Genomic DNA, 20,656 nt, shown 5'->3' with positions numbered 1-20,656 from the left:
CTTAGACTTAGACTTAGACTAGACTTTATTGATCCCTTGGGATGACTCCCTCAGGGAAAATAAGTAAAATAGCAGTAAACCTGTATGTTTCTGCAGATAATGGTAACGTACCATGACATAATAGCTAAGCTTATAATCATCCCACTGCAGGTCTTCACACAGGCATATTTTCCTGATTCAGACATAGGACTAAGTTACAGTTTCTCTTAAAAACCCTGTGCTCATGTTTTGCAACAGCATGTGGGCAACTGTGTGCTGAGTCCAACTGACCAGTGAAGTTAGCCTTTATATGAGCTTGAGCTGATAAGGCTGCTACTGTAGCACTCTATGACTGTGCTGCCATTTGCGAAACCTGTCATCTGACCCAGTCACCCACCGCCACCACACAAAGTCATTGTGTCCCCTCTCAGTGCTGCATTGTGGGCATTTATAAATAGGGTTTGAATCGCACAGAGTGGCCTCTTTCTGAACTTTGGGAACATGACCTCAAATCTATGACCCTCTCTGCTCAGATCCATAGAGTCTTCAGGTGAAACAAGTTAACCAAATGTGCACATTTATGTTTGTTTGTTTGTTTTTTTATAATGAATCTGACAGACCTACAGGGAAACTTAAGTATAATCTCATTGTGACCACTGAAGCAGAAGGCATTTAACATCAAACAGAAAATACTAATCTGTGCCAGCTTTCACTGGTAAATAAGAAACAGATTTGATTAAATACGAAGACTGAATTTTCCAACAGTGACATTCTCTTCCCTTATCTGATCCTGTTTGACAGAAAACCAAAAGGGCAGCAGATCGCCTGCCAGATCACCAGGCCTCTGACTTGTCAGACTACGTCAGATCACAGTAATGTTGAAGAGGAAGGACAGGGAGGGAATGATATGTCTGGTCGCACATTGTTGCATGGCACTGTCAAGCCTAGAGACACCCTGAAGGCAGGGTTTATGTCTCATAAACACACAGACAGACAGACTCCCCTTGACTCCCACTACAAAGCTGAGTAAATAAACTTTGAGTATATTTCTGACCACACACATTCAACTGGTGAAAAAGTAGAGTGAATGAATGCTTCAAATATGAAATCAGACTGCATTCTGTGAATTGTATGGGTATGAACTTGTGAACCTGTGGGAACATTTCAGTCCTCACAACCATGCCTTGCTACCATTGAGGACATATAATAAATATAACAGTTTCATAGAGAGTTATTAACATAGGTAGCCTTAAGTCTCACATCTTGTCTCAAACACAGTCACAGCAGGGAAATCCCATATATGCATATGCACCATTTATTGGTCTTACATACAAAAAATAAAAATACATCTACATGAAATAAATCAGACTTCCTAGTTTGGTTGTTCTCTTCTTCAGTCACATAAATAGACACATTTCAACAGGCTCCCAGAGTTTAGGCATCAGCGGAGAATGACCAAAGCCAACGCTACTGACCACAGACAGTCTCTGTTGTACATCAGTTGCTGGACTGCTGGACACAGCAGCACCTTCGATATTTAGAGCTAACCTTGGGCCCAGTTCCCATCTCATATAACAGCTATAACCTCTAAAATACCCTAAAGTCAACCACATCTGAGCCTTTTTTATTCTTGTACTGCGTTTGGACTTCTTTTTTTTTTCCATCCCAGTGGACAATCCTGAGCAATGTGGGAAGATGAGTCACGCAGTGGTGTGAAGATAGCGACCATCTGATTCACCAGGCCCCATCTGGTCAGAAAATGAGCTTCTTCTTCATTACAGCTGAAAATAATACATAGAGAGATAGAGATTGTTGTCACAAACATAATTTAAAAAGCATTTGGAAAAAAATGCACATAAGTCTGTGTTCAGAACAGAGCCAGACATCATATCTGCACTACATGCACAAGTAAAACAAGCCTTAAATGAGCAATCTACCAACCACTAAAGTTTCCGTCTACTGTAAGTGTTTGGAAATTCTCCCTGTAATATACTGTAGCATAGAACATAGCATATAGTCAGCCCACATATTTTCCAAACCACAGGAGAAGCTGGAAAAGCTTTGAACCTCCCAGGGACACCAAGGCCCTCCTTCAGTAAAACATACCCTCCCACAATCCACTTAACTATGTGTGTGTGTTCTACTTTGCTGTATTCTGAGTATTTAGCTGCAGTTAAATGTGTAGCCAACACCCTCTGAATTAGTAGGTTCAGTCGAGTGGTATTTTATATTTATGACCTATGTGTGCATAACCACGTGAACACAGGAACGGTTTACTAGGCGAAAAATTCAAAACATTCTATATGTAACATTGGTCTGAGTGGGATGTTTTACAATTTCTAGCTCCTTCAAAATCAGCCTCAAACACTTTTCCTTTTCCTGCTCAAACCACAACTGAAACTGTTTTACCTAAATAATACTGACGAGCTTTATTTAACTGCAGGCAAACCAGAGTCAAGGAAGCACTTTTTAGATTCTGGTATATATAGTAAATACAGTTGGTGGGGTGTGGGTATATATGTAGCAAAAATTAGCATGCATGTGTTCTTTACTTGTCTCCAGGCCTTCTATTTTCCTCTTATGCCCGACTGTTTCCTTCTCCCTCAGAGCCTCAGCAGAACAGTTGGGTCGGGGAAGCTGTGGACCAGGAGTGGGACCAGGCCGATTACTGAAGTACCCCATCTTCAGAGCCTGGACAAGAACAGACAAGAGTGTAAATATGTCATCAGCTGCGTATGGGCAATAATGCCTTAATCAGCAATGTCTACAACTCCACTGCACGTATGTAAAAACATACATAGCATCTTGTATAATCTCTACCTTTGTCACTTTAGGATATGGATAGAATATGAAGTCTAAAAGTTGTAAAAAACATATATATAAATGATATAATAATAAAATACTCCAGTGTGTATATTACCTGTGTAGCCGTGGTCCTTGTTGAGGGGTTAAAGGTGAAGAGGCCCTGTAGCAGCTCTAGTAAGTCGTCTCCAGCTGCACTAAATATATGTTCCAGAGGAGTGCCAGGAAAGATTTTGAAGGACACGTAGTCTGGTAGACTACTAACTCCCTGCAGAGACATTTGACAAACAAATGTATACAAGGATCCTCACCATTTGGCCACAGCAAACATAATCACAGACATAACTGGGGGGGGGGACAGATACCAACAGGCCATGTCTCTTCTGTGGGCGTCCCAAGAGCCTCAAAGATCTTAGTCAGCTGGTCAAGATCTGAGTCTCCAGCAAGGAATGGTATCTACAGCAAGGGGAGACATACAGAGACATTAGCATGGATGCAAAAATAACTGCGACCCTTCCTACAGTATAAATATCTCTCTGAAGTGAGGTTTGTGTACCCGAAGGAGCAACTCTGCCAGGATGCATCCCACTGCCCACATGTCAACACCCACACCGTACATCCTGGCACCAAACAGGAGCTCAGGGGAGCGGTACCACCTAGAAAAGAGATCGATGAACGGAGTTAAATTTTACAGCTCTCAGTCAGCCAGTGAAACCAGAAAGAATCTCTCTCCTAGCAAGAGGATTAAATCTGTTTAACTGGACTGAAGCTTCCAACACCAACACTTCTCTGATTTACTGCTATCCAGTGGTCTACTCATTAATTTTCTACAATGCATGCTGTCACACGTCTTAACCAGACCCAAAATTATCTCCTCATGTGATAAATGGAACTCAATAAAATAAAGCACATGATTTATTTATCTGAATGGATTTAGTTGCTCCAAGAGATTTCCAATGAGTGTAAGAAAAACACAGGAGGAAAAACTATTACTTTGAGACTAAGAGACAGCCCAGACCTGGTAACAACTTGATGTGTGTAGACTCTGTTGGGGCTGCCAAATGATTTGGCCAAACCAAAATCAGCCAACTTCAACACTCCATTGCCGTCCAACAGCAGATTATTGGGCTTCAGATCCTGGACATAAAAAAGTAGCAAAATATACCTTACTGACTGTCTGTGTTCATATGTGTGTATGTATGTGTGTGTGTGTGTGTGTGTGTGTGTGTGTGTGAAATGCATGCCCTCTTACCCTGTGTAGGACCCAGTGTTGATGCATATACTCTAATCCCTGTAGAGTCATGAGGATGTAGGCTTTGATGTTGGCTGGAGTCAGGACTAGGCTGGTGTCTTTGATGATCACCTTAGAAAACAAAACAAAGACAAAGAGGCTTAAGTAAAGCCGGATATCTGATAACTAATAATCCTCATCCATTACTTCATGTTTATAAATGGCTGTAGGCCACACATTCCAAATAAAATTACACTTATCAGGGTAGATAAGAGAATTAAAGACAACTGGGATATGTCTCTGTGAAGAAGTGGACACAGCTTGAGCCAAGCTAAACGGTTCACGTTCAGCTGCTCACCCAGAACCTCCACTGTTCCACCAGCTCTAAAAACACTGGCTCCAGTATCCTTCTACGTGATGTTACTGGCAATAAAAAGCCTCCAACATCTGTAGCTGATAAGTTCACGCAGCTAAACCTAAACATGTGGCCCAAAAATAGGCTTTCAGCACCGGTAACAAGATGAGCATCATATTTCATCCTCATGTCTGTCCTGTCTGTCTGCTGCCTGTGAGCAGCTAATGGCATCAATTCATTGTGAGAGCCAAAAGCGAAGTGATATTGATTTTTTTTTTTTTTTTAAGGGGTGGTTATCTTGTTCTGCATCATTCTATTTGAGTCTGATGTATCGGTGGCAGGCGCCCATCTGGAGCCTTGTATGCTAAAACAAACCAGAGGAGGAGTTGGGTTAAACATAAAAGCCTTAGTGACCTCGTAGAACCGCTTAATGGTCTGATGAGAGCACTCACACTGCTGTCTTCGTCATCCTGCTCATATATTCTCATCTGACAACCACAGTTTTTACATCTTTTGCTCATCCTCTGGCTCTGCCATTTGCAGTATTGGAAGCTGAACATGACCGCAAATAAATCAATATCACAGTTGCCACACACATCTTAAATAGATCTGGGAAAAAAGAATACCCAATGATTAAATGCTCTCCCCCTGATCTTTATTAAGGGGGAAGCAATAAAGGCTGAAATTTCCATCTGGTGGCCCATTAGTGAAATGCAACTTTTTTTTTCATTACCAATAAATGATTAAATCTCCAGACAGAGACAGTTGTATGTATAACGGTAATAATAAACATTTGTACAATATGAGGTGATGATTCAACTCTACAGTCAATCTGTGGTTGTGCAGTTTATGGTACTGGTCTAAGGAATCACATAATTTTATACTGATGATTAACATTATATTGCAAGGAGCTGCTATGAGTTAAATGATAGGAAAACAAGTACATATGTACAAGTACACATGTTCAGGATATCTAAAACTCCAGGAAATGACATTTCTGTCAAGAGAGAGTAATAAAGAAATGTGTGTGTCTGTATTATTTTGTTATCTTATTATCTACAGAGATAGAAACACAGGCTGTCTCACCTCTAGATCTGTCTCCATGAAGTCAAACACCAGACTGATATTAGATTTGTGTCCAAAGGCATCCAGCAGCTACAACACAACACATTACATATTAACGCTTAGTTAAAATTAGTAGAACACTTAACGGTAGAGAAGAGCCTTACAAACGATACATACAAATATATGAAGATAAAAATGTGTGCGGACATACTGAATGTTTACCCACCCCAATGATATTTGGATGATGCAGCTCCTGCAGCAGCTTGATCTCTCGCAGAGCAGTCCTGTTTATACCTATTTGAGCAATAAGAAATTAAAATCATTAACAGGTAGGATGAGCTGCATTGAGTGGTGAAAACATTAAATGTGTACTTTCAGGCAGTCAGCACTCACCATCTTTAGCCTCAGTTCTGTGACCAACTTTAATCTGCCAAAAAAACAGAAACAGTTCAACATCAGCATGGCATACAAAGGCTAACACAAACCCAAACTTATGCTGTTTTCTTGTACCTTTTTAATGGCAACTATCGTGTCAGTCGTTTTGTCCCTGGCTTTGTACACTGTGGCAAACTGATGAGGAGAAACACAGAGCGATAAGAACAGGAACAGAGTCCAAAATAAGTAATTTGTCCAAACATCCCCGCTGCTGTGAACAGCATGCACCAGCAGGGCTTTGTTGACATTAACAACCAGCTAACGCGTGCTAGCATCTCGGTTTCTACGCTACTAACACCAACATGCTGGGGAGGACCGTGGACAAAAGCAAAGACAGAAATCATTGATTTATTTCTCGGCTTACCTGACCCTCTCCGAGAAAATCTAGTTTCTCGTATCGCTTGGCTCTGGATTTTACATCAAGCGCCATGGCAGCTAACTGTCATTTCATTAGGAGGCACTTCCTGCCTTGTTAAAGCTCCGCAAAGAGTTTTTCCGGGTTAAAGGAGGTTTTAAATTGACCAACAGCGCCACCTACCGTTTAATCAAGAACACAGCTTGTAAAGTAGATTTAGCTCAAATAAACAACCTAATATGATTTTTTTTTGTGCTACAGTTGTTATACTGTACGTTTTAAAGTGTCTGTTTTTCTCTCATAAAACACAATTATTTATTACAGTGCTACAGTGTTACACTGCTACTGCTACAACAATAATTGATATTATATTATATTATATTATATTATATTATATTATATAGTATATGGCTTCTTTCTACAACTAGCACTACCACTAATAAATAATGCAGTATGCTGCCTTACCTCACTTCATGATTTCTTAATCAATGAAAGCAAAAAAGAATACTGCAAATTCCTGTAACATATCCCAGTTATGATGCAATGTGCAATACTGTTATGGTCCTGACACTTGCTTTTTTTTTTTTTTTTTTTTTAGCAGTTAGCAGTTTGACATTGGTCTCCTGAGAGTCTCTTCTGTCAGTTAGGAAGGTTTTGTGATCTATGCACCACTGAACACATCTCTACATCCCATCTCCATACACAGTAGATACCCTCACATCCCACAGGATTAGGCATGGCTCCTCTCCTTTGACCCTCCCTGTCTCCTGCCTCAAACACACACACACACACACACACACACACACACACACACACACACACGAACACACACACATGCACATACACGCGTACTCTTTTCAGTTTCATTTTCATGTTAAGTTTGACAAGAGGAGTGTGAAGGATCAGCAGGCCTAATACACCCCTCATTCTCCCCTCAGATGCATGCACATTCATATCCTGACAGCTCACAGATGTGACTGACAGGACCGTATGTGCCCATGCAACCATGCAGAGAAGAGAAGAGAGAGGGAAGGGAAAAGAAGAGACTCTAGTCCAAGTCTTTACTGGCCTTGTATCATCAACCTTTAGGGGCACACAGACAGGCTTTAATGTGGTACATAACTGTCCGGTGGCGGACATAACTCAGACCCACTTACATCACTCACTCTAAAACAAATGTGACACATTGATGTCCTCCTCTAATTCCGACATGATTTGAGGGCATTCTTGTGCTCATTCCCCTCAGTCTCTCTGTGAGGCTGCAGAGGAGGAGAGCTGCAGCCAAGTTGTAAGTGATTCTGGTGGCGTTTATACAGTTTGTCACAGTAAATCTCATGACAGCATGGGCAACATTATGCACAATAACTCATTTTGGTTATATGTCACATTAGCAGATGGTGATGCTGTTGAGCTGGTGAGTATGTGTGTGTGTGTGTGTCTGTGTGCGTACCTCTGTGTGACGGGCAGGAGGAGAGTGAAACCACAAAGCTGTTTATCAAACTCATAGGAAGTGGGTGTTGTTGAGCGAGGACGTGTCGCACCACCACATCCTGCTGCTGGGAAGCAGCTTCAGACGGGACAGTGTTCACACGATGTACAGTAAACAACAAATGCAGGCCAGGTGTCTTTTTTGCGTGTGCATGTACATGTACATGTGTGTTATGTGGCTACTTCGTTCTCCCCCAGAGATACTGTACACTGATTGTAGACCTACAATAATCTGGCCAGTTTAAAAGAGATTGAAAAAGAGGTGCATTCGGGTGACCACCAAGATGAAAAAAATCTAAAAGTTGTTCTTATTCATTTACACAAACTCACAACTAAACAATCACATCTGCTTTAAGCCACCACTACCACCTACAAATCATGCATGCCATGTCACAATACAAGGAAAGAGTAAAAAAATTAAGAGGAACGGCCATCTCTGAGAGGAAATAACAGTCAAAAGCTTCAGCAAGCCTCAAGCATGTTGAAAAGGTGAATCCCTTCTGTTTCTGTTTTAGTTAGTCAGTCCTTTCTGTGCCCTCTATTAGGTCATTACATTGAAAGGACAAAGTTTAAAAGGAACTTTGATGCACTGACTGAATGTGCAAGTGATGAATGATTCAGCGCTATCACAGTCAGTGCTGTATCATACACCTGCTGTATGCCTTTGTCTTTATTTTACTCACAGAGTCTCAGGGGAAGTGGCAGCGTTCTGTCATCTAGGGAGTTTTCCTCTTTGTTTCTGTGTCTGACTCTCTCACATAGGCCCCCCCCACCCCCCACCCCCCCACGTATACACACTTGCGTGCACACACACACACATACACACAGACACACACACACATGCACCCACTCAAATGCAGCTGTATCTGACCACATGCACAGTTATAACACAACAGGATGTTGTAGGGTGGATGTTTGAGGTGTGAAGGTTCACACAAGCCGTGACAAACAATATCTGTTTCTGAGAACTAATTATTCATTATTCATGTGTCTAATAGACAATGCCCACTCTTAATCTGAGTCTCCCTGCTCAGTATGGCACAGAAAGCCAGGATTTGAACCCAACTCTAGCTCATTGCAAGACATCGACCACACACAGTCCACAACATGATTCATTTTGCCCATTTCACGTTTATTCTTTGCAGATGTCTGCAGTGACAAGACAATAAGAAAGCAGAAGGACAAACAGAAGGACTATCATTATCTTCCTCTTCTGCCGTTTGTTTACAACCAACGCAAAGATTCGTCAAATTGGTGCTGTCAGTCCTGGGCTGCATTGTTAGATGCCAGAACTGTCAGTTTGAATAAATATTAGGGCAGATTTTTTTTTCTTTTTTTTTTGTTCACCAGTGTCTTTCTCCAGCATCTGAAGCATCAGCGTACACCGGGCCTCGTGGAGGACTTTCAAGATGAGCCCACTTGATAGCTTGGCTCATACAGAGACAACATTATGATAATGTCCCCATAAGTAGCAGGGGGATGGGCAGCAGTGTCATCTCTTCACGTAGACGGGGGAGCCAGCGGGGAGTCCACAGTCAACTGCATTTAGGCTAGTCTTTGTTGTTGTCTTAGCTCCCATCTGCGTTGATGTTTTGTTCCGGTCCACATTTCCTCTCAGACATCATTATCGCTCTCATTAGAAGAATCTCTATCTCAGTCACAAATGGAGAACAAAGTCTTGCAATAACTCTTTCTCTCCCTTTGTTTGTTTGTGTGTGTGTGTGTGTGTGTGTGTGTAGCATTCTTTATGCAAGTATAGCTGCATGTGCAAACTGCAAGTGGGCACTTTAGTCCTTAATAGAGGCTGTACACTGTGAGCTGACAGGCTCTGTTTTAATTCATTTCTATATGCAGTCTATGTGTGTCCTGTGTTTTGTCTTATTTAACAGACTACAGTAAGGAAATACAACAGATTACAGGTAGAGGATGTGTGAACCGGGATGGATGAATACACTGAATGCGTATTATGCAACTAAAGGCAGCAGGGTGTTCAAGCCAGTCGCCTTTGGGAGGTAAATGAAGGAGAAGAGAAGTCCACTCTGGTTTATCTGAGTGTATCAGGAGGTGAAGATAACCCCAGTGGTGTGTTTTCCAAGAAGTCATTTACTTCATTAACCCAGCCAGATCACTGAGGCCTCAGTAATCAACCTTGTCACACGTCCCATTAACTTCTCACTCTAGTGCTCCTTCTGACACACACACACACACACACACACACACACACACACACACACACACACATACACACACACACATCTGTATCTGCAACATGCACGTATACGTTATCACCCACAACTGTATATCCCTTGCATGCTTTTACTGTGTGTCTTGACAGATACACACACGCTCCCTCTCCCTCGCTCTGTCTCTCAGCTATAACCCCATTACCTCTGTCAGTCCCAGGGGTCTCTCAGCTCTGATGAACCCTCCTTTGCCCTGCGAGATTAGTGGACTCCCTGAGAAAAGCCCTTCATTGATTGAACATGAGTCTCTCCTGCTCGCAATGTCAGCTCAAGGTTAGCGCACTGACTCTCTTTCCCCGGCGCAGTCAAGTGCCGTAGCTTTGTTATGAATATCAGTGTGTTATTATTATTTTAGCTGTGCTGACTCCACGGCTTATATTATTCATAAAGACGGCAAACCAATTATTGACATCCACCTTCAGAGCCTCTCCTTGCTTCTTCTCTCTGTCATTCTCTCACTCTTTCTCTCCAGTGGCCCCACTTAAAACATTTATTAATTGTTAACTCATTTTCTTCTCCTTCCTCACCTCTTCATCTCAATCTCCTCTCTCTCCATCGATGAAACCACAGAGGCACTGTTGCCACATAAAAGCCTTAGCATTTGGTAAAGTGGTTTTGAATGAGATTCTCTTTTATGTATCGCAAATCAGGCATGGGGAAGCATTTACTTTGCGTCCCACTTGAGGGAATGAAGATCTTCCAGACAAAAAGGCAGGGGGGAGATGAAGGAATGGGGGCAGCTCTCTAGTCTGCAGCAGAGGAGTTAGATAAATGGCTGGATCAGGAAGACAGATTGATCTTTTTATGTTGAACTTGATGAACATGAATGACGCTCCAGATTTCCTGTAGCGGTGAATGGAGATGAAAGGATTATCTAGATATTTAGATCATTCAGGCAGGAACGTTGCCCTGCACTGCTGTCTCTTTCCTCCCCATCATAATTCAATATTTACAGTTTAAGCTGGAAAACTGCTCCCTCTTGGCTGCCTGTATCTGGTATCCATGGCAACAGATTCGAGAACAGAGTGCCTTCTGTATGTGTCCATGTGTGTGTGTGTGTTTGTGTGTAATGTTTACTGATACACTGCAATTGATTGGTTGTTGGGGAGCAGCTGTTGACCCCTCACTCTCAGGGGTCTCTTTGTATTCTTGCACACATCCCAAATCAATAGACACACACACGCACACACACATACACACATTTGTGATTCTATATTTGTGAGGTCCTAAAATTTATTTTAGAGTCAGAGTCCTCTCCAAAACCCTAAAGTCAACCCCCCAAATTAACCTAAGTTTCAGTGTAGCCTTAACTCATAACTATAAACTTGAGCCTAATGCCTGTACAAGAGTGCAGCATAATCTTTTCCATTTGTGTAAGTCTTCATTCATTCATTGAACCTCAGGCCCAGAAATAACACAGAATTAAAATCAGACCTAGAAACAATAGTAATGTTACCATTTTGAAAGTATTTTTCTCAACTTTCCATCATTGTCAAAGCATTTGGTCCTCATAAAGATAGTAAAGTAAGTAAAATGCACACAAACTCACACATGCAGTAATACAATGCTGGCCCCGTGCCCGTAAGTGGAGAAATGAGCAAATGGGTAATAAAGAGTTGCTGTGGCATTGTTATGAAAACACTCCCAATGAAATAGAGACTCTACACACACTTATATGCACAAACACACATGCACATGCACACTCACACACACACACACAACACGTGTGTGAATCTAGTCAGTGTGCCACAGCAGGGGAAGTGAAACGCAACAACACCCAAACCGCTGATAGCATTGCAGATTTTTAACTACAAGTTTAAAACTGTGCAGAGTGTTTACATGCTACTGAGCTCACAATCAGAAATATCTCCTCTGCTAATGAAATATCTCCCAGTGGGTGCTCTACACACACACACACACACACACACACACACACATACACACACACACACACACATACACACACGACAGGGATGAGTAACAGCTAGTAACTGTGGGGCACCACAGAGAGAAAGGTCATCTGACATCATTTGCATTGCTTGTTAATGTTAAAGGATGTTTTCCATACAAGGAAGGTCAAGTTTTGCATGGAGACACGATACAAACATAACTTCTGACAATGATGAATTAATGGAACAACTGGTGGCTCGTTCATGGCTGGTTGATGTAGGTTTTCCACCCTGCTGTAATTTGACATATTAAGGGGAAAGCACCAGCACACATGGGCACACACATACACATACACACACACACACACAGTACACACCCATGCTTTAATCTGCCATTATTCACCCACTCAGCTCCACTTACACATCCACCTTGTCTTCCTCCGAAACAAAGTGAGTTGGCGGGGTGTGTTAAGACAACTTTTGTCTCTCTGAACCCCCCCTGCACATTCAATTGGACTTAATTATACCCTGCATGTCAAATAACATAATCTCAAGTCATACCAGTAGTTGTGGTTTATTGGCAAACCATTTCCTATTAAGACAAAGGTGCTAAACTTTATTTATGTGTTAGCCCACGGGTTTGCAGAATGTCTCATACTATGTTTCAAAACTCCCCTGGGGACATGCAATAGAGCAACATCTGATAAGATTTGTGTATTTAGTTATGACTCAGCAGACAGGGCTGTTTATTGGAGATGAGGAGAGTGGAACCACTGAACATATTCTTTCTCATATTCATAAATCCGTTCTCTTTGAACTGGAGGAAAGCCAATCTAGCTGTCAGTGATTCTTAACTATTTATGTGAATTATCTGGAATAGGACAGGCTCATAATGTGATTATCAGTTTCACCACTTTCTGGATTTTATGAATCTATTTTATGTATTATGACTTTAAATCTACTCTGTATCTCTTTTTATCTTTTGTTAGGTTAAATGAACACTGTTATTCTTTAGCAATCTTACATAATCCATGTGTTTGTCTTTTGTAAACCTTAATATTTTATCTAATTAATTGTGAGTCTGTGTTATAACCTATGTGTAGTAAACTCTCTGTTTCATGTTTTATGTTCTATGTGGTGCTGCTGTCTTTGCTTCTGGAACAGAATCTAAAGTTAAGTGAGGCTCTTTCTCTTTATAAATAAAACTTCAATTGAATTATTCCTAATTATTCTGGGAGGTCCCTGGAAATTTACCAAGAAGGATGAAGGATCGCCGAGAGGGATGTGAGGACTTCCTGGTTGCATCCAACTGTTATCTGGGTGATCTGGCAGAGGAGTAGTTTTGAGACTGAACAAATGAGAGTTAAAGCTTCCAAGTTGGTAAAGTACACATCCTGCTCAACTGCACCTGAATAGGTCAAATATAATCTATTTAATGTCATTTTTTAAAGTTAATTTAGACTTGATTTATAATTTTTATAGGTTTCATAAAAGTTTCAGTGTATGCAGGCACGTTTCTGAACCTGACGAAAAAAAGTGCAAAACACCAGCAGAGACTCAGTCAAAACAACTAAGCCCTTTGCCAGATGTTGCTTTCCCTCCTTTTGCATTACATTAGAATAACACCGTGCAGGAGAGGGTCCTGGGAATTAAAAGCGGGGAGGGTGCAAAAGGGAGACGCGCTGAGCGTGTTTGCTGCCAGGTGGAGGCGATGTCGCTCCTCCTCCTCTCTCTCTCTCTCTCTCCTCTCTACTCTCTGCTCGGCCAGAGCTCTCAGTCTGCTGGGTGAGATCATTACCAGACACCAGGCTCCGGGACCTGACATTCACCGATCGGAAAAGCAGAGAGAGAGTGAGTGAGAGAAAGCGGCAGCAGAGAGAGAGAGAGGGAGAGAGAGAGAGAGGACAGCAGAGAGAGAGGGGGGGAGAGAGAGAAAACCCTGATCCGATGCAACCGGCGACAAAAAGCGACCTGAACCACCGTCTCCTGCCTCGGCTCCTCTGTCCTCTGTGCGCTGACGGCTGAAAAGCGCGGTCTTGTCGCTGGACATTTTTCCTCTCAACCTCCCTCTCCCCCCCCTCCCCACCTCACCCCTCCACCCCCTTCCTCCGGGGCTGGCTGGATTTGGGCTTGTAGTCGGATGCGGGCTTGTTTTGACTGCAGCAATAGTGCTACTCACCCCCACCACCTCCACCACCCACCCCGCCGCCTCCTTCTCTCCCTCCACCTCCAACCCCCCCCCCCACCCCCACCCCTTACCAACAGAGTAGCGGATTTGCGAGGGATCTCAGCACCGTGCAGCTTCCCCGAGTGACCAGCGATCCTTGCAAGGCAATCGGAGACGCACTCTGCACCGTCGCGGCTCTTCTCCTCCACCACCGCCACCACCAACACCACGCGAGTCAATTTCGCGAGAGCCTCTAAAAAAGATCTTATTTCTGCGAGGGATTGGACATAAGCGCCAAGTTTCCGATTGGATTTTTTTTCTTATCTTCCCCGTGGTGCGGCTACCTTGCTTCTGTCATCAGATCGGCTGCAAATCCTATTTTCGCTTTTTTTTTTCTCCCCCCTCTCTCTCTCTTTCCAAAGCACCGTTGACGCCATTTTCCTCGGGGTTTTCTGTCAAAAAATATATACATATATTCTGGCACCGTTTGACAGCTCCCCAGGAGGCTGTCATCCCATCCGTCGCTTGTCTAAAATGTGTCTAAATGGATTGTAAATGATCTTGATAAAATATTTACACGTTAGAGCCGAGTGTGTGACAACATTAGACATGGGTAAGTAGCCCCGGTTGACTGGCCACATTCCACACCTGAATACACCTCTCTTGTATATGTTTTAATGTTTTTATTAATGTTACAAGCTGCTGTGTGTGTATCTGTATGTGTGTGTGCGCGCCTTTCATGTTTGCTATTTACATGCCACCTTAACCTGTAGCCTTCTGCATGTTGTCTGTGCCATTTCTTTAATTCCTTGTATGACATGAAATATGTGAAATTTCTTGTAGTCACATGCCAACAAATTCGACTCAGCACACGCACGCGTGCACGTATACTCACATCGCCGCACGCACGCGCGCACACACGTAGCCACCAGACCACCCCAAGCAATGCTGTGCCACTCAGCCTCCATTCATTATTACCGTGTTATACCTTAGTAATTAGGTGGCAGTAAGATAAAACAGCTAATTAGGTCAATGGGATGAAGTGTCCACTACACACTGATCAAGGAGCAGTTCAGCCACTGCTGTTCACGCTCTTTAGTTCAAATGTGTTTTTCTCCTGGGGTGGACCTCCTGTATCTTCACTGACATTGATAGTCCATCACATAGCATCACAGTCTCTGACATGCAGCAGGCAGATGGTTGTTACTTCCTCAGCCTGTCATGGGTTATGTCACATTTAACTGGGAGAATTCTTGAAAGATTTTTTTATTTGGATGTGGTGTTTTTATTTCTGTCAGCTCTGGTAGGGTTACAGAGGCTAGAGAGGGATGAATGTGTCATGGATGAGGCCAAGTGCTTGGAAGTTGCAAGCCGAGGCGGGCTCAGCGTGCGAGAGAGCGTGTTTCATTTGTGACTTTGCATTCATTCTTGATCTACACATGCCACCATAGTTACCAGTTGAGAGATGCCAGTGTCCATACAAATGTAGCTTCCACGTTGCATCCAGTGTAAGAGCCAGCGCTCCTCCACTTCGCTACACGCATCTATCAATAGCTGATTGGTTTCACGTGGCTCGAAGGTGGCTGTCAGAGACAGTGTGGCCAAAAGTGACTGGCCATGCTTTGGCTGTGTGGAGGAAGGTGAGGGCTGCAAGTAACTGGCAATACCCCACTGTTATCAGCAGCACCCAGAAACCTCAATCACAACCACAGCACCGGAACATAAACAGACAAGCCTCAATGAGTCAGGGGAAAGTGTGGAAAATGGTCAGGTGTCTGGGATATGTGGGAATGAAGGTGTAGAAATGAGCGCTGGATAAAAAAGAAGAACCAAGGGCACGAGAAGAGAGGCAATTGTAAGAGAAGTGCGTGACTAGGTGGAAAGAAATGGGTTTGAGGGATGGATAATAGAAGTGATTCAGGCTCGGATGGAACCATCGATCTTGTCTTGTTAACAGGTTTGTGGGAGTCGAAACTCCGGCAGCGTTTTTTGTGGCGTAAAAGTATGAAGCAGGCTATTAACCCCACCCCCCACCCCCTCTCTATTAGGTAATGAGATGCCCATGCCACCTTTAAATTAAAGCATGAGAAATCGATTAGGTGTATCCCCTTCTGAGCTGGATACCTCGGGTCGAAATAGGATCACAGAGAAAGGGGAGGAGGGAATGTGAACGGGATCCAAGGACAAATCTAACTGTTGGCAGGCTCTCTTAGCAGAATATCAGCACTGGAGCACCTTTTGGCAGAGCGCGCAGAAAAAAGAGAGAGAGAGAGAGAGAGAGAGAGGAGAGACGGAGGAAGAGAGGGAGAGGTAGGAGGTGGAGGGTAAGGGAAAGAAGAGGTAGCACAGAGAGGAGGGGAGAAAACAGAGGTTGGGGGAGGTGGGGGTGTGGGGGGTGAGGTGAAAGGGAAGGAGGAAGACAGTTGGGGAGCAGGGGAGGTGTTTTTGCTGACAGCCATTTTGTGGCTTCTGCTGCAGTTAAAATGGTTTAACATTCATCTGCTTCTGCAGGGTAGTTAGGTGAGGATGGTTTTAGTGCTACCTGGCATATGGCTCATCCAGGAGGAGTGTGTGCGTGCGGGACTGCACGGGGGAGCGGCTGCAAGCCCATCATTTTCTATTATGGCTGTTCCGCACATGGTACTTTATGGTTGTACCTCTAGCTGCCCTATAGCTGAACACATGCATGAGCCATCCATGCTGAACCTGAAAGGGCGAGGAAAGGTTTTATTCTGCATATCCAAATAGAAGTTCCCTAAAAAAAAAAAAAGCTCCTTGATGTAGACAGGATAAAAAAGATGGCTTCCTTCACCTTGCTCTGCACTGAGGCAGGGGACTAATAGACTTCCAGTTTGAATACTCATACTCGTGCCCACTGGGTTTGGAAGTGCTAGAAAGCTGGGGCCATTCCTTTTGATTTGTCTCCAACCAAAGATTGGATCCTTCTAGAAACATTGGTTTACATGATTGCCCCTTCACTAGAGGGCAGGAATAAAAGAGAAAAAGAGATAAATGAAAAATGAAAATGGCAGACAGACAATGTTCATCATCCCTCTGAGATACTCATCTACAGCCAGGGATGGCCGAGCCCCTACTACACTCTCACATCAAAGAAAAGGAGAGAGAGAGAGAGAGAGAGAGAGAGGGGAAAAAAAGACTCTTCACCTTGTGCAATCACACGGGCGTTTGGTGTGCTTGTGGATGTGTGAATGTGTGAGCCTGTGTGTGTGTGTGTGTGTGAGAGTGCGCATCTGTCTGTGTGTGCATGAGCTATTTGTGAGTCCACCTCAGGCACTGGGCTGCTGGGTATGCAGCCTTAAAAGGTTGTGTTTCTGCTGCCATCCCTCTCTCTCTCCCTCTCTCTGTGTGTTTCTCGCTCACACCCAGACTCTTCCCCTACCTCTGTTTTGTCTCTGTGTCTGTATCATTCAGTGTCTCTGTCCTGTCCATCTGTATTCCATTATTGATGCTTTATCATAATTGTTTTTCAAAGGACGAGGTGAAATGTTGGAGGAGCGTCTCATTCACAGCCTTTCGCATCCAGCACAGGGAATGACCTTATGCTATTTGAGAGGGAAGCTGGTTAGCGCTGGCAGTTTTGAGAACATAATAAAGCTATTTATGCAGTGAGTCTGGCCTCTCACAATCACCCTGCTGTCTGAGGCTAGTCGAGGTGTGTATGTGTGTGTGTGTGTGTCAGTGTGTTTGTGTGTGTAAGAGTGAGAGAGGAGAGAGAGAGAGCGAGAGAGAGGAGACAGTGAGGCTCAGGCTAGCTAGGCGAGGGAGGCCCGAGGAGGGGTCAGTCTTACATAAACTCTCAGCCTGTCTGCCAGTAACAGAGAACTAACACAGCTTAGGGCACCGAGCAGGGAGGGAGGAGGAATAGTCATGACCCAGCTAAGTAGTTTACACAGTAATGGCCCAGAATGAAGGTTGTGCTGATGTATGACGCCATTTTGTTGTCATACTGGGTTGTAGTTGTGAGGGGGATCTGAGTCTTAAAAGCACCACCCAATGTGGATAAGTTTCTTTTTGATGTGTGTGCGTATGTGTGTGTGTCTATATGTGTGTGATGTTGTAGCTGGCAGCTGTCTTTTTTTCCTGTCATTGTCCACAGTCACATGACAGACAGGGTGGCTTTCACACATGCCATTAGGGCGAGTCACCAAGCTGACATTAGGGACTGGGAGGATCCTGGAGGACCAAACAGGGTCATGTGGGCACTGTGCGATCAGGCTGGGACCAAGCCCGGACTCGTTGTCTTTCTTTTGGTTATCCCCATAAAACTTTGAATACTTTAAAAGTTATTGAAGGACCGCAGTGGTGGTTTTGCATGTTTCAGCCCATTAAATGCAAATCGCCTTTTGCTGTACATTACTGCTGACCATTTTCCAGAATATATCATAAGTTTTTGGACTCATTTCCCAAACTTCCAGGCAGCCGGGACTGGGATCATTCATTTTAATGGGGTGTGAAAATCATCTTTCAGAGACTTTTCTGAGATAGGTAATCCATCAAACTGAATTTTAAACTCTTTATTATCAGTGTCAGTGTTACTTATTGATATAACCCTTGTTGTTGTGTGGTGGTGCAGTAAGAAAGAATGTTTTAAAGAGTCTTTTTTATTGGAAGTGTTAAAGGAGGCTTTGACACTGGAGATTTCACATTGCCAAAAAGCTTTTTGAGCAAACTCAAATTACAGTGTAAAAAGGATAATGGGAATTGATAGTTTCATGTATTAAATAGGTTGTGGCTGGGCAGCTAAGATTAAAGGTCTCAGCTTTGGAAAATATCTTGAAGGCAACAACAAGAAATCATTTTCAGAAGAGTCCCTCCTTGTGTCAAGATACATATTACCATGTAATATTCGTATAACCACGTATTACCATGTAAAAAATAATGTACCTTTGACACAAAAATTGGAAAATGGCTGGCAGCATAAGCTCAGCCATAAGTGATCTGGAGTTCAAAAGCTCAAACATGCAAAACCACCGTTATGGTCCTTTAAGTCTTTTTCATACTTCACCACCATGAAGCTACCAAAACCTACATCAGTATCCCTTATGAGCCGTCTTTGAAAGACTGTGGTTTCAGATTGGCAAACCTTTTGGCTAAAGAGAAGGTTCACTGAAACAAGCCTTTTCATTTTTATTTAATGTAGCGAATGCAGTAGAAAATAAAATGCCCTTTGACCACCGGGTAGGACAGTGTTTGTGTGCAATCTCACACTGACGAGTTTGTTGAAATACCGCTGTGGATTATGATTATTCAATCACACTGTAAGCATGTGCTGTGAGGCCTGTTGGGTATTATGATGGGGATCAGCTGTTAGTACAGTAGCGTGGGCTGGTACAGGAGTGCACACAGAGAAAACGTACGCACACAAGCACACACATACAGTAGATAGTGTAAAATGCCTACAGTAACCGTGTCAGAGAGTGTATTAGCAGGGGGTAGGAGGTGGGTAATTCTCAGTGTATGCTGTAAACCTTTTGTGCTCTTAGGTCACTGTAAGTCTGCAGCAAGCAGTAAGCTTTCACTTGAGTCATGTCCGCAGGTAGTGGTCTAGACTGGGTTCACATCAGTGTAAATGGTGTCAGTCGAAGCTCAGTGTGTGTGAGACAGCATTCCCCACTTCCAGCTCAGTCATGCCTCATGTCATATTGACTGATGGGATTCCCTGGAGCTGTAGTGAGAAGTGTAGTCCAGTGTTTGTTTTGGTTGCTTTCTGTTTATACGCCTGTGTGTAAGTGAGCCTGCGTAAGTGCATATGTGCGTATGTGTGTTAGCGTAAGTATGTGACATATATCTGCGCCTGCATGTGTAATGATCCACAAAATGAAGACCTGAATCCTCTGAGCAATGGCTACCGCAACCTCTTCTCTCGAGAGCAGAAATACTGTAGTGACAGGGGTGCAGAAGTGTACTCGGTGACAGCAACACTGTCATTTGTGTGTGTATTTATGTGCATAAGTGTATAGAGTTTTTCGTGCATGTGCGCAGCAATGCCGCTGCATGCGTGTGTAAAACAGTTCAGACGCTGGTTTTTCCAGACCAGCTCGTAAACCACATCTGGGGAAAGAATTTAGATTCCTTCCCTCCGTCTTTCTCTGCTCCCTTCTCTTTTCCCCCTGTGTGATTCCCTCCCTTCTTCCCAGCTCTAGTGAAAAGAGAGGGAGAGAGAGAGAGAGAGAGAGAGAGAGAAAAAAAACAGAAGTCAGCTTCTTTCATTTTTTTTCTGTCTTGTGTCCTCAGGCTAACTTCAGCCTGGTTTTAGAGCAGAGAAGAGGAATGTCTTATTTTGCACTGATCACTCTCGTGTCTGTGCGGCTCTGCTTCAGATCTGTCGTGGGGATAGAACGAGGGACGAAACGAGGGAGGGAAGATTAGCAAAGAGTGAGTAAAGATGAGAGCAGGGAGAGGGGAGAGTGAGTGGCAGTGGGTGTCTAAAAATGAGTTTGTTTGTGTGAGGTACAAAATGCAAATGAGAGTGTGGCAGTGCGCCTCTGCGGCTCTGTGATGAGCTTGTGTGTTTGTCTTCATACATACAGCAGGCAGCCAGTGATGTTAATGACAGCGGACAGGCCTGTGCTGAGATGCAGCGCTGGAATGGAAGCCATGGGGATGACAGGACAGGATGTTTTTAG

The 20,656-nt window shown here is 43.5% G+C and overlaps 2 protein-coding genes across 3 annotated transcripts in view; one reads left to right on the top strand and one right to left on the bottom strand.

Moving 5' to 3' along the window:
- Nucleotides 1-1,271: 1,271 nt before the first annotated feature.
- cdk7 (cyclin-dependent kinase 7) lies at nt 1,272-6,354 on the bottom strand. Its single transcript, XM_018669752.2, has 12 exons — nt 6,232-6,354; nt 5,943-6,002; nt 5,826-5,859; nt 5,659-5,726; nt 5,454-5,522; nt 4,034-4,144; nt 3,800-3,918; nt 3,338-3,437; nt 3,151-3,237; nt 2,900-3,049; nt 2,532-2,670; nt 1,272-1,760 (listed from the first exon to the last, which is right to left on the bottom strand). The coding sequence occupies exons 1-12, from the start codon at nt 6,295-6,297 to the stop codon at nt 1,732-1,734; spliced, it is 1,032 nt and encodes a 343-aa protein (XP_018525268.1). The 5' UTR covers nt 6,298-6,354; the 3' UTR covers nt 1,272-1,731.
- A 7,248-nt stretch (nt 6,355-13,602) lies between these two features.
- The window catches only part of setbp1 (SET binding protein 1), a 33,951-nt gene continuing 26,897 nt past the window's right edge, over nt 13,603-20,656 (top strand). Inside the window, exon 1 of one of the 2 annotated variants that reach the window (XM_018669057.2) lies at nt 13,603-14,622. The gene's annotated coding sequence lies outside the window, so the exon portion shown is untranslated. The other variant, XM_051075363.1, reaches the window with a different exon arrangement.

This window comes from Lates calcarifer, linkage group LG13, assembly GCF_001640805.2.
Source record: "Lates calcarifer isolate ASB-BC8 linkage group LG13, TLL_Latcal_v3, whole genome shotgun sequence".
In the NCBI taxonomy this organism is placed as follows: Eukaryota; Metazoa; Chordata; class Actinopteri; family Centropomidae; genus Lates; species Lates calcarifer.
The sequence above is the reverse complement of the archived record's forward strand: the minus strand, read 5'-3'. Positions and strand labels throughout refer to the sequence as shown.

Bases quoted from the DNA above. Each gene is read 5' to 3' on its own strand.
- cdk7 (XM_018669752.2), bottom strand. From the start codon at position 6,297: ATGGCGCTTGATGTAAAATCCAGAGCCAAGCGATACGAGAAACTAGAT. The intron at 5,523-5,658 runs GTGGGTAAACAT...GTTGTGTTGTAG, and splicing joins ATCATCCAAATATCATTGGG to CTGCTGGATGCCTTTGGACA. The intron at 4,145-5,453 runs GTGAGACAGCCT...TTGTTTTCTAAG, and splicing joins TCATGGAGACAGATCTAGAG to GTGATCATCAAAGACACCAG.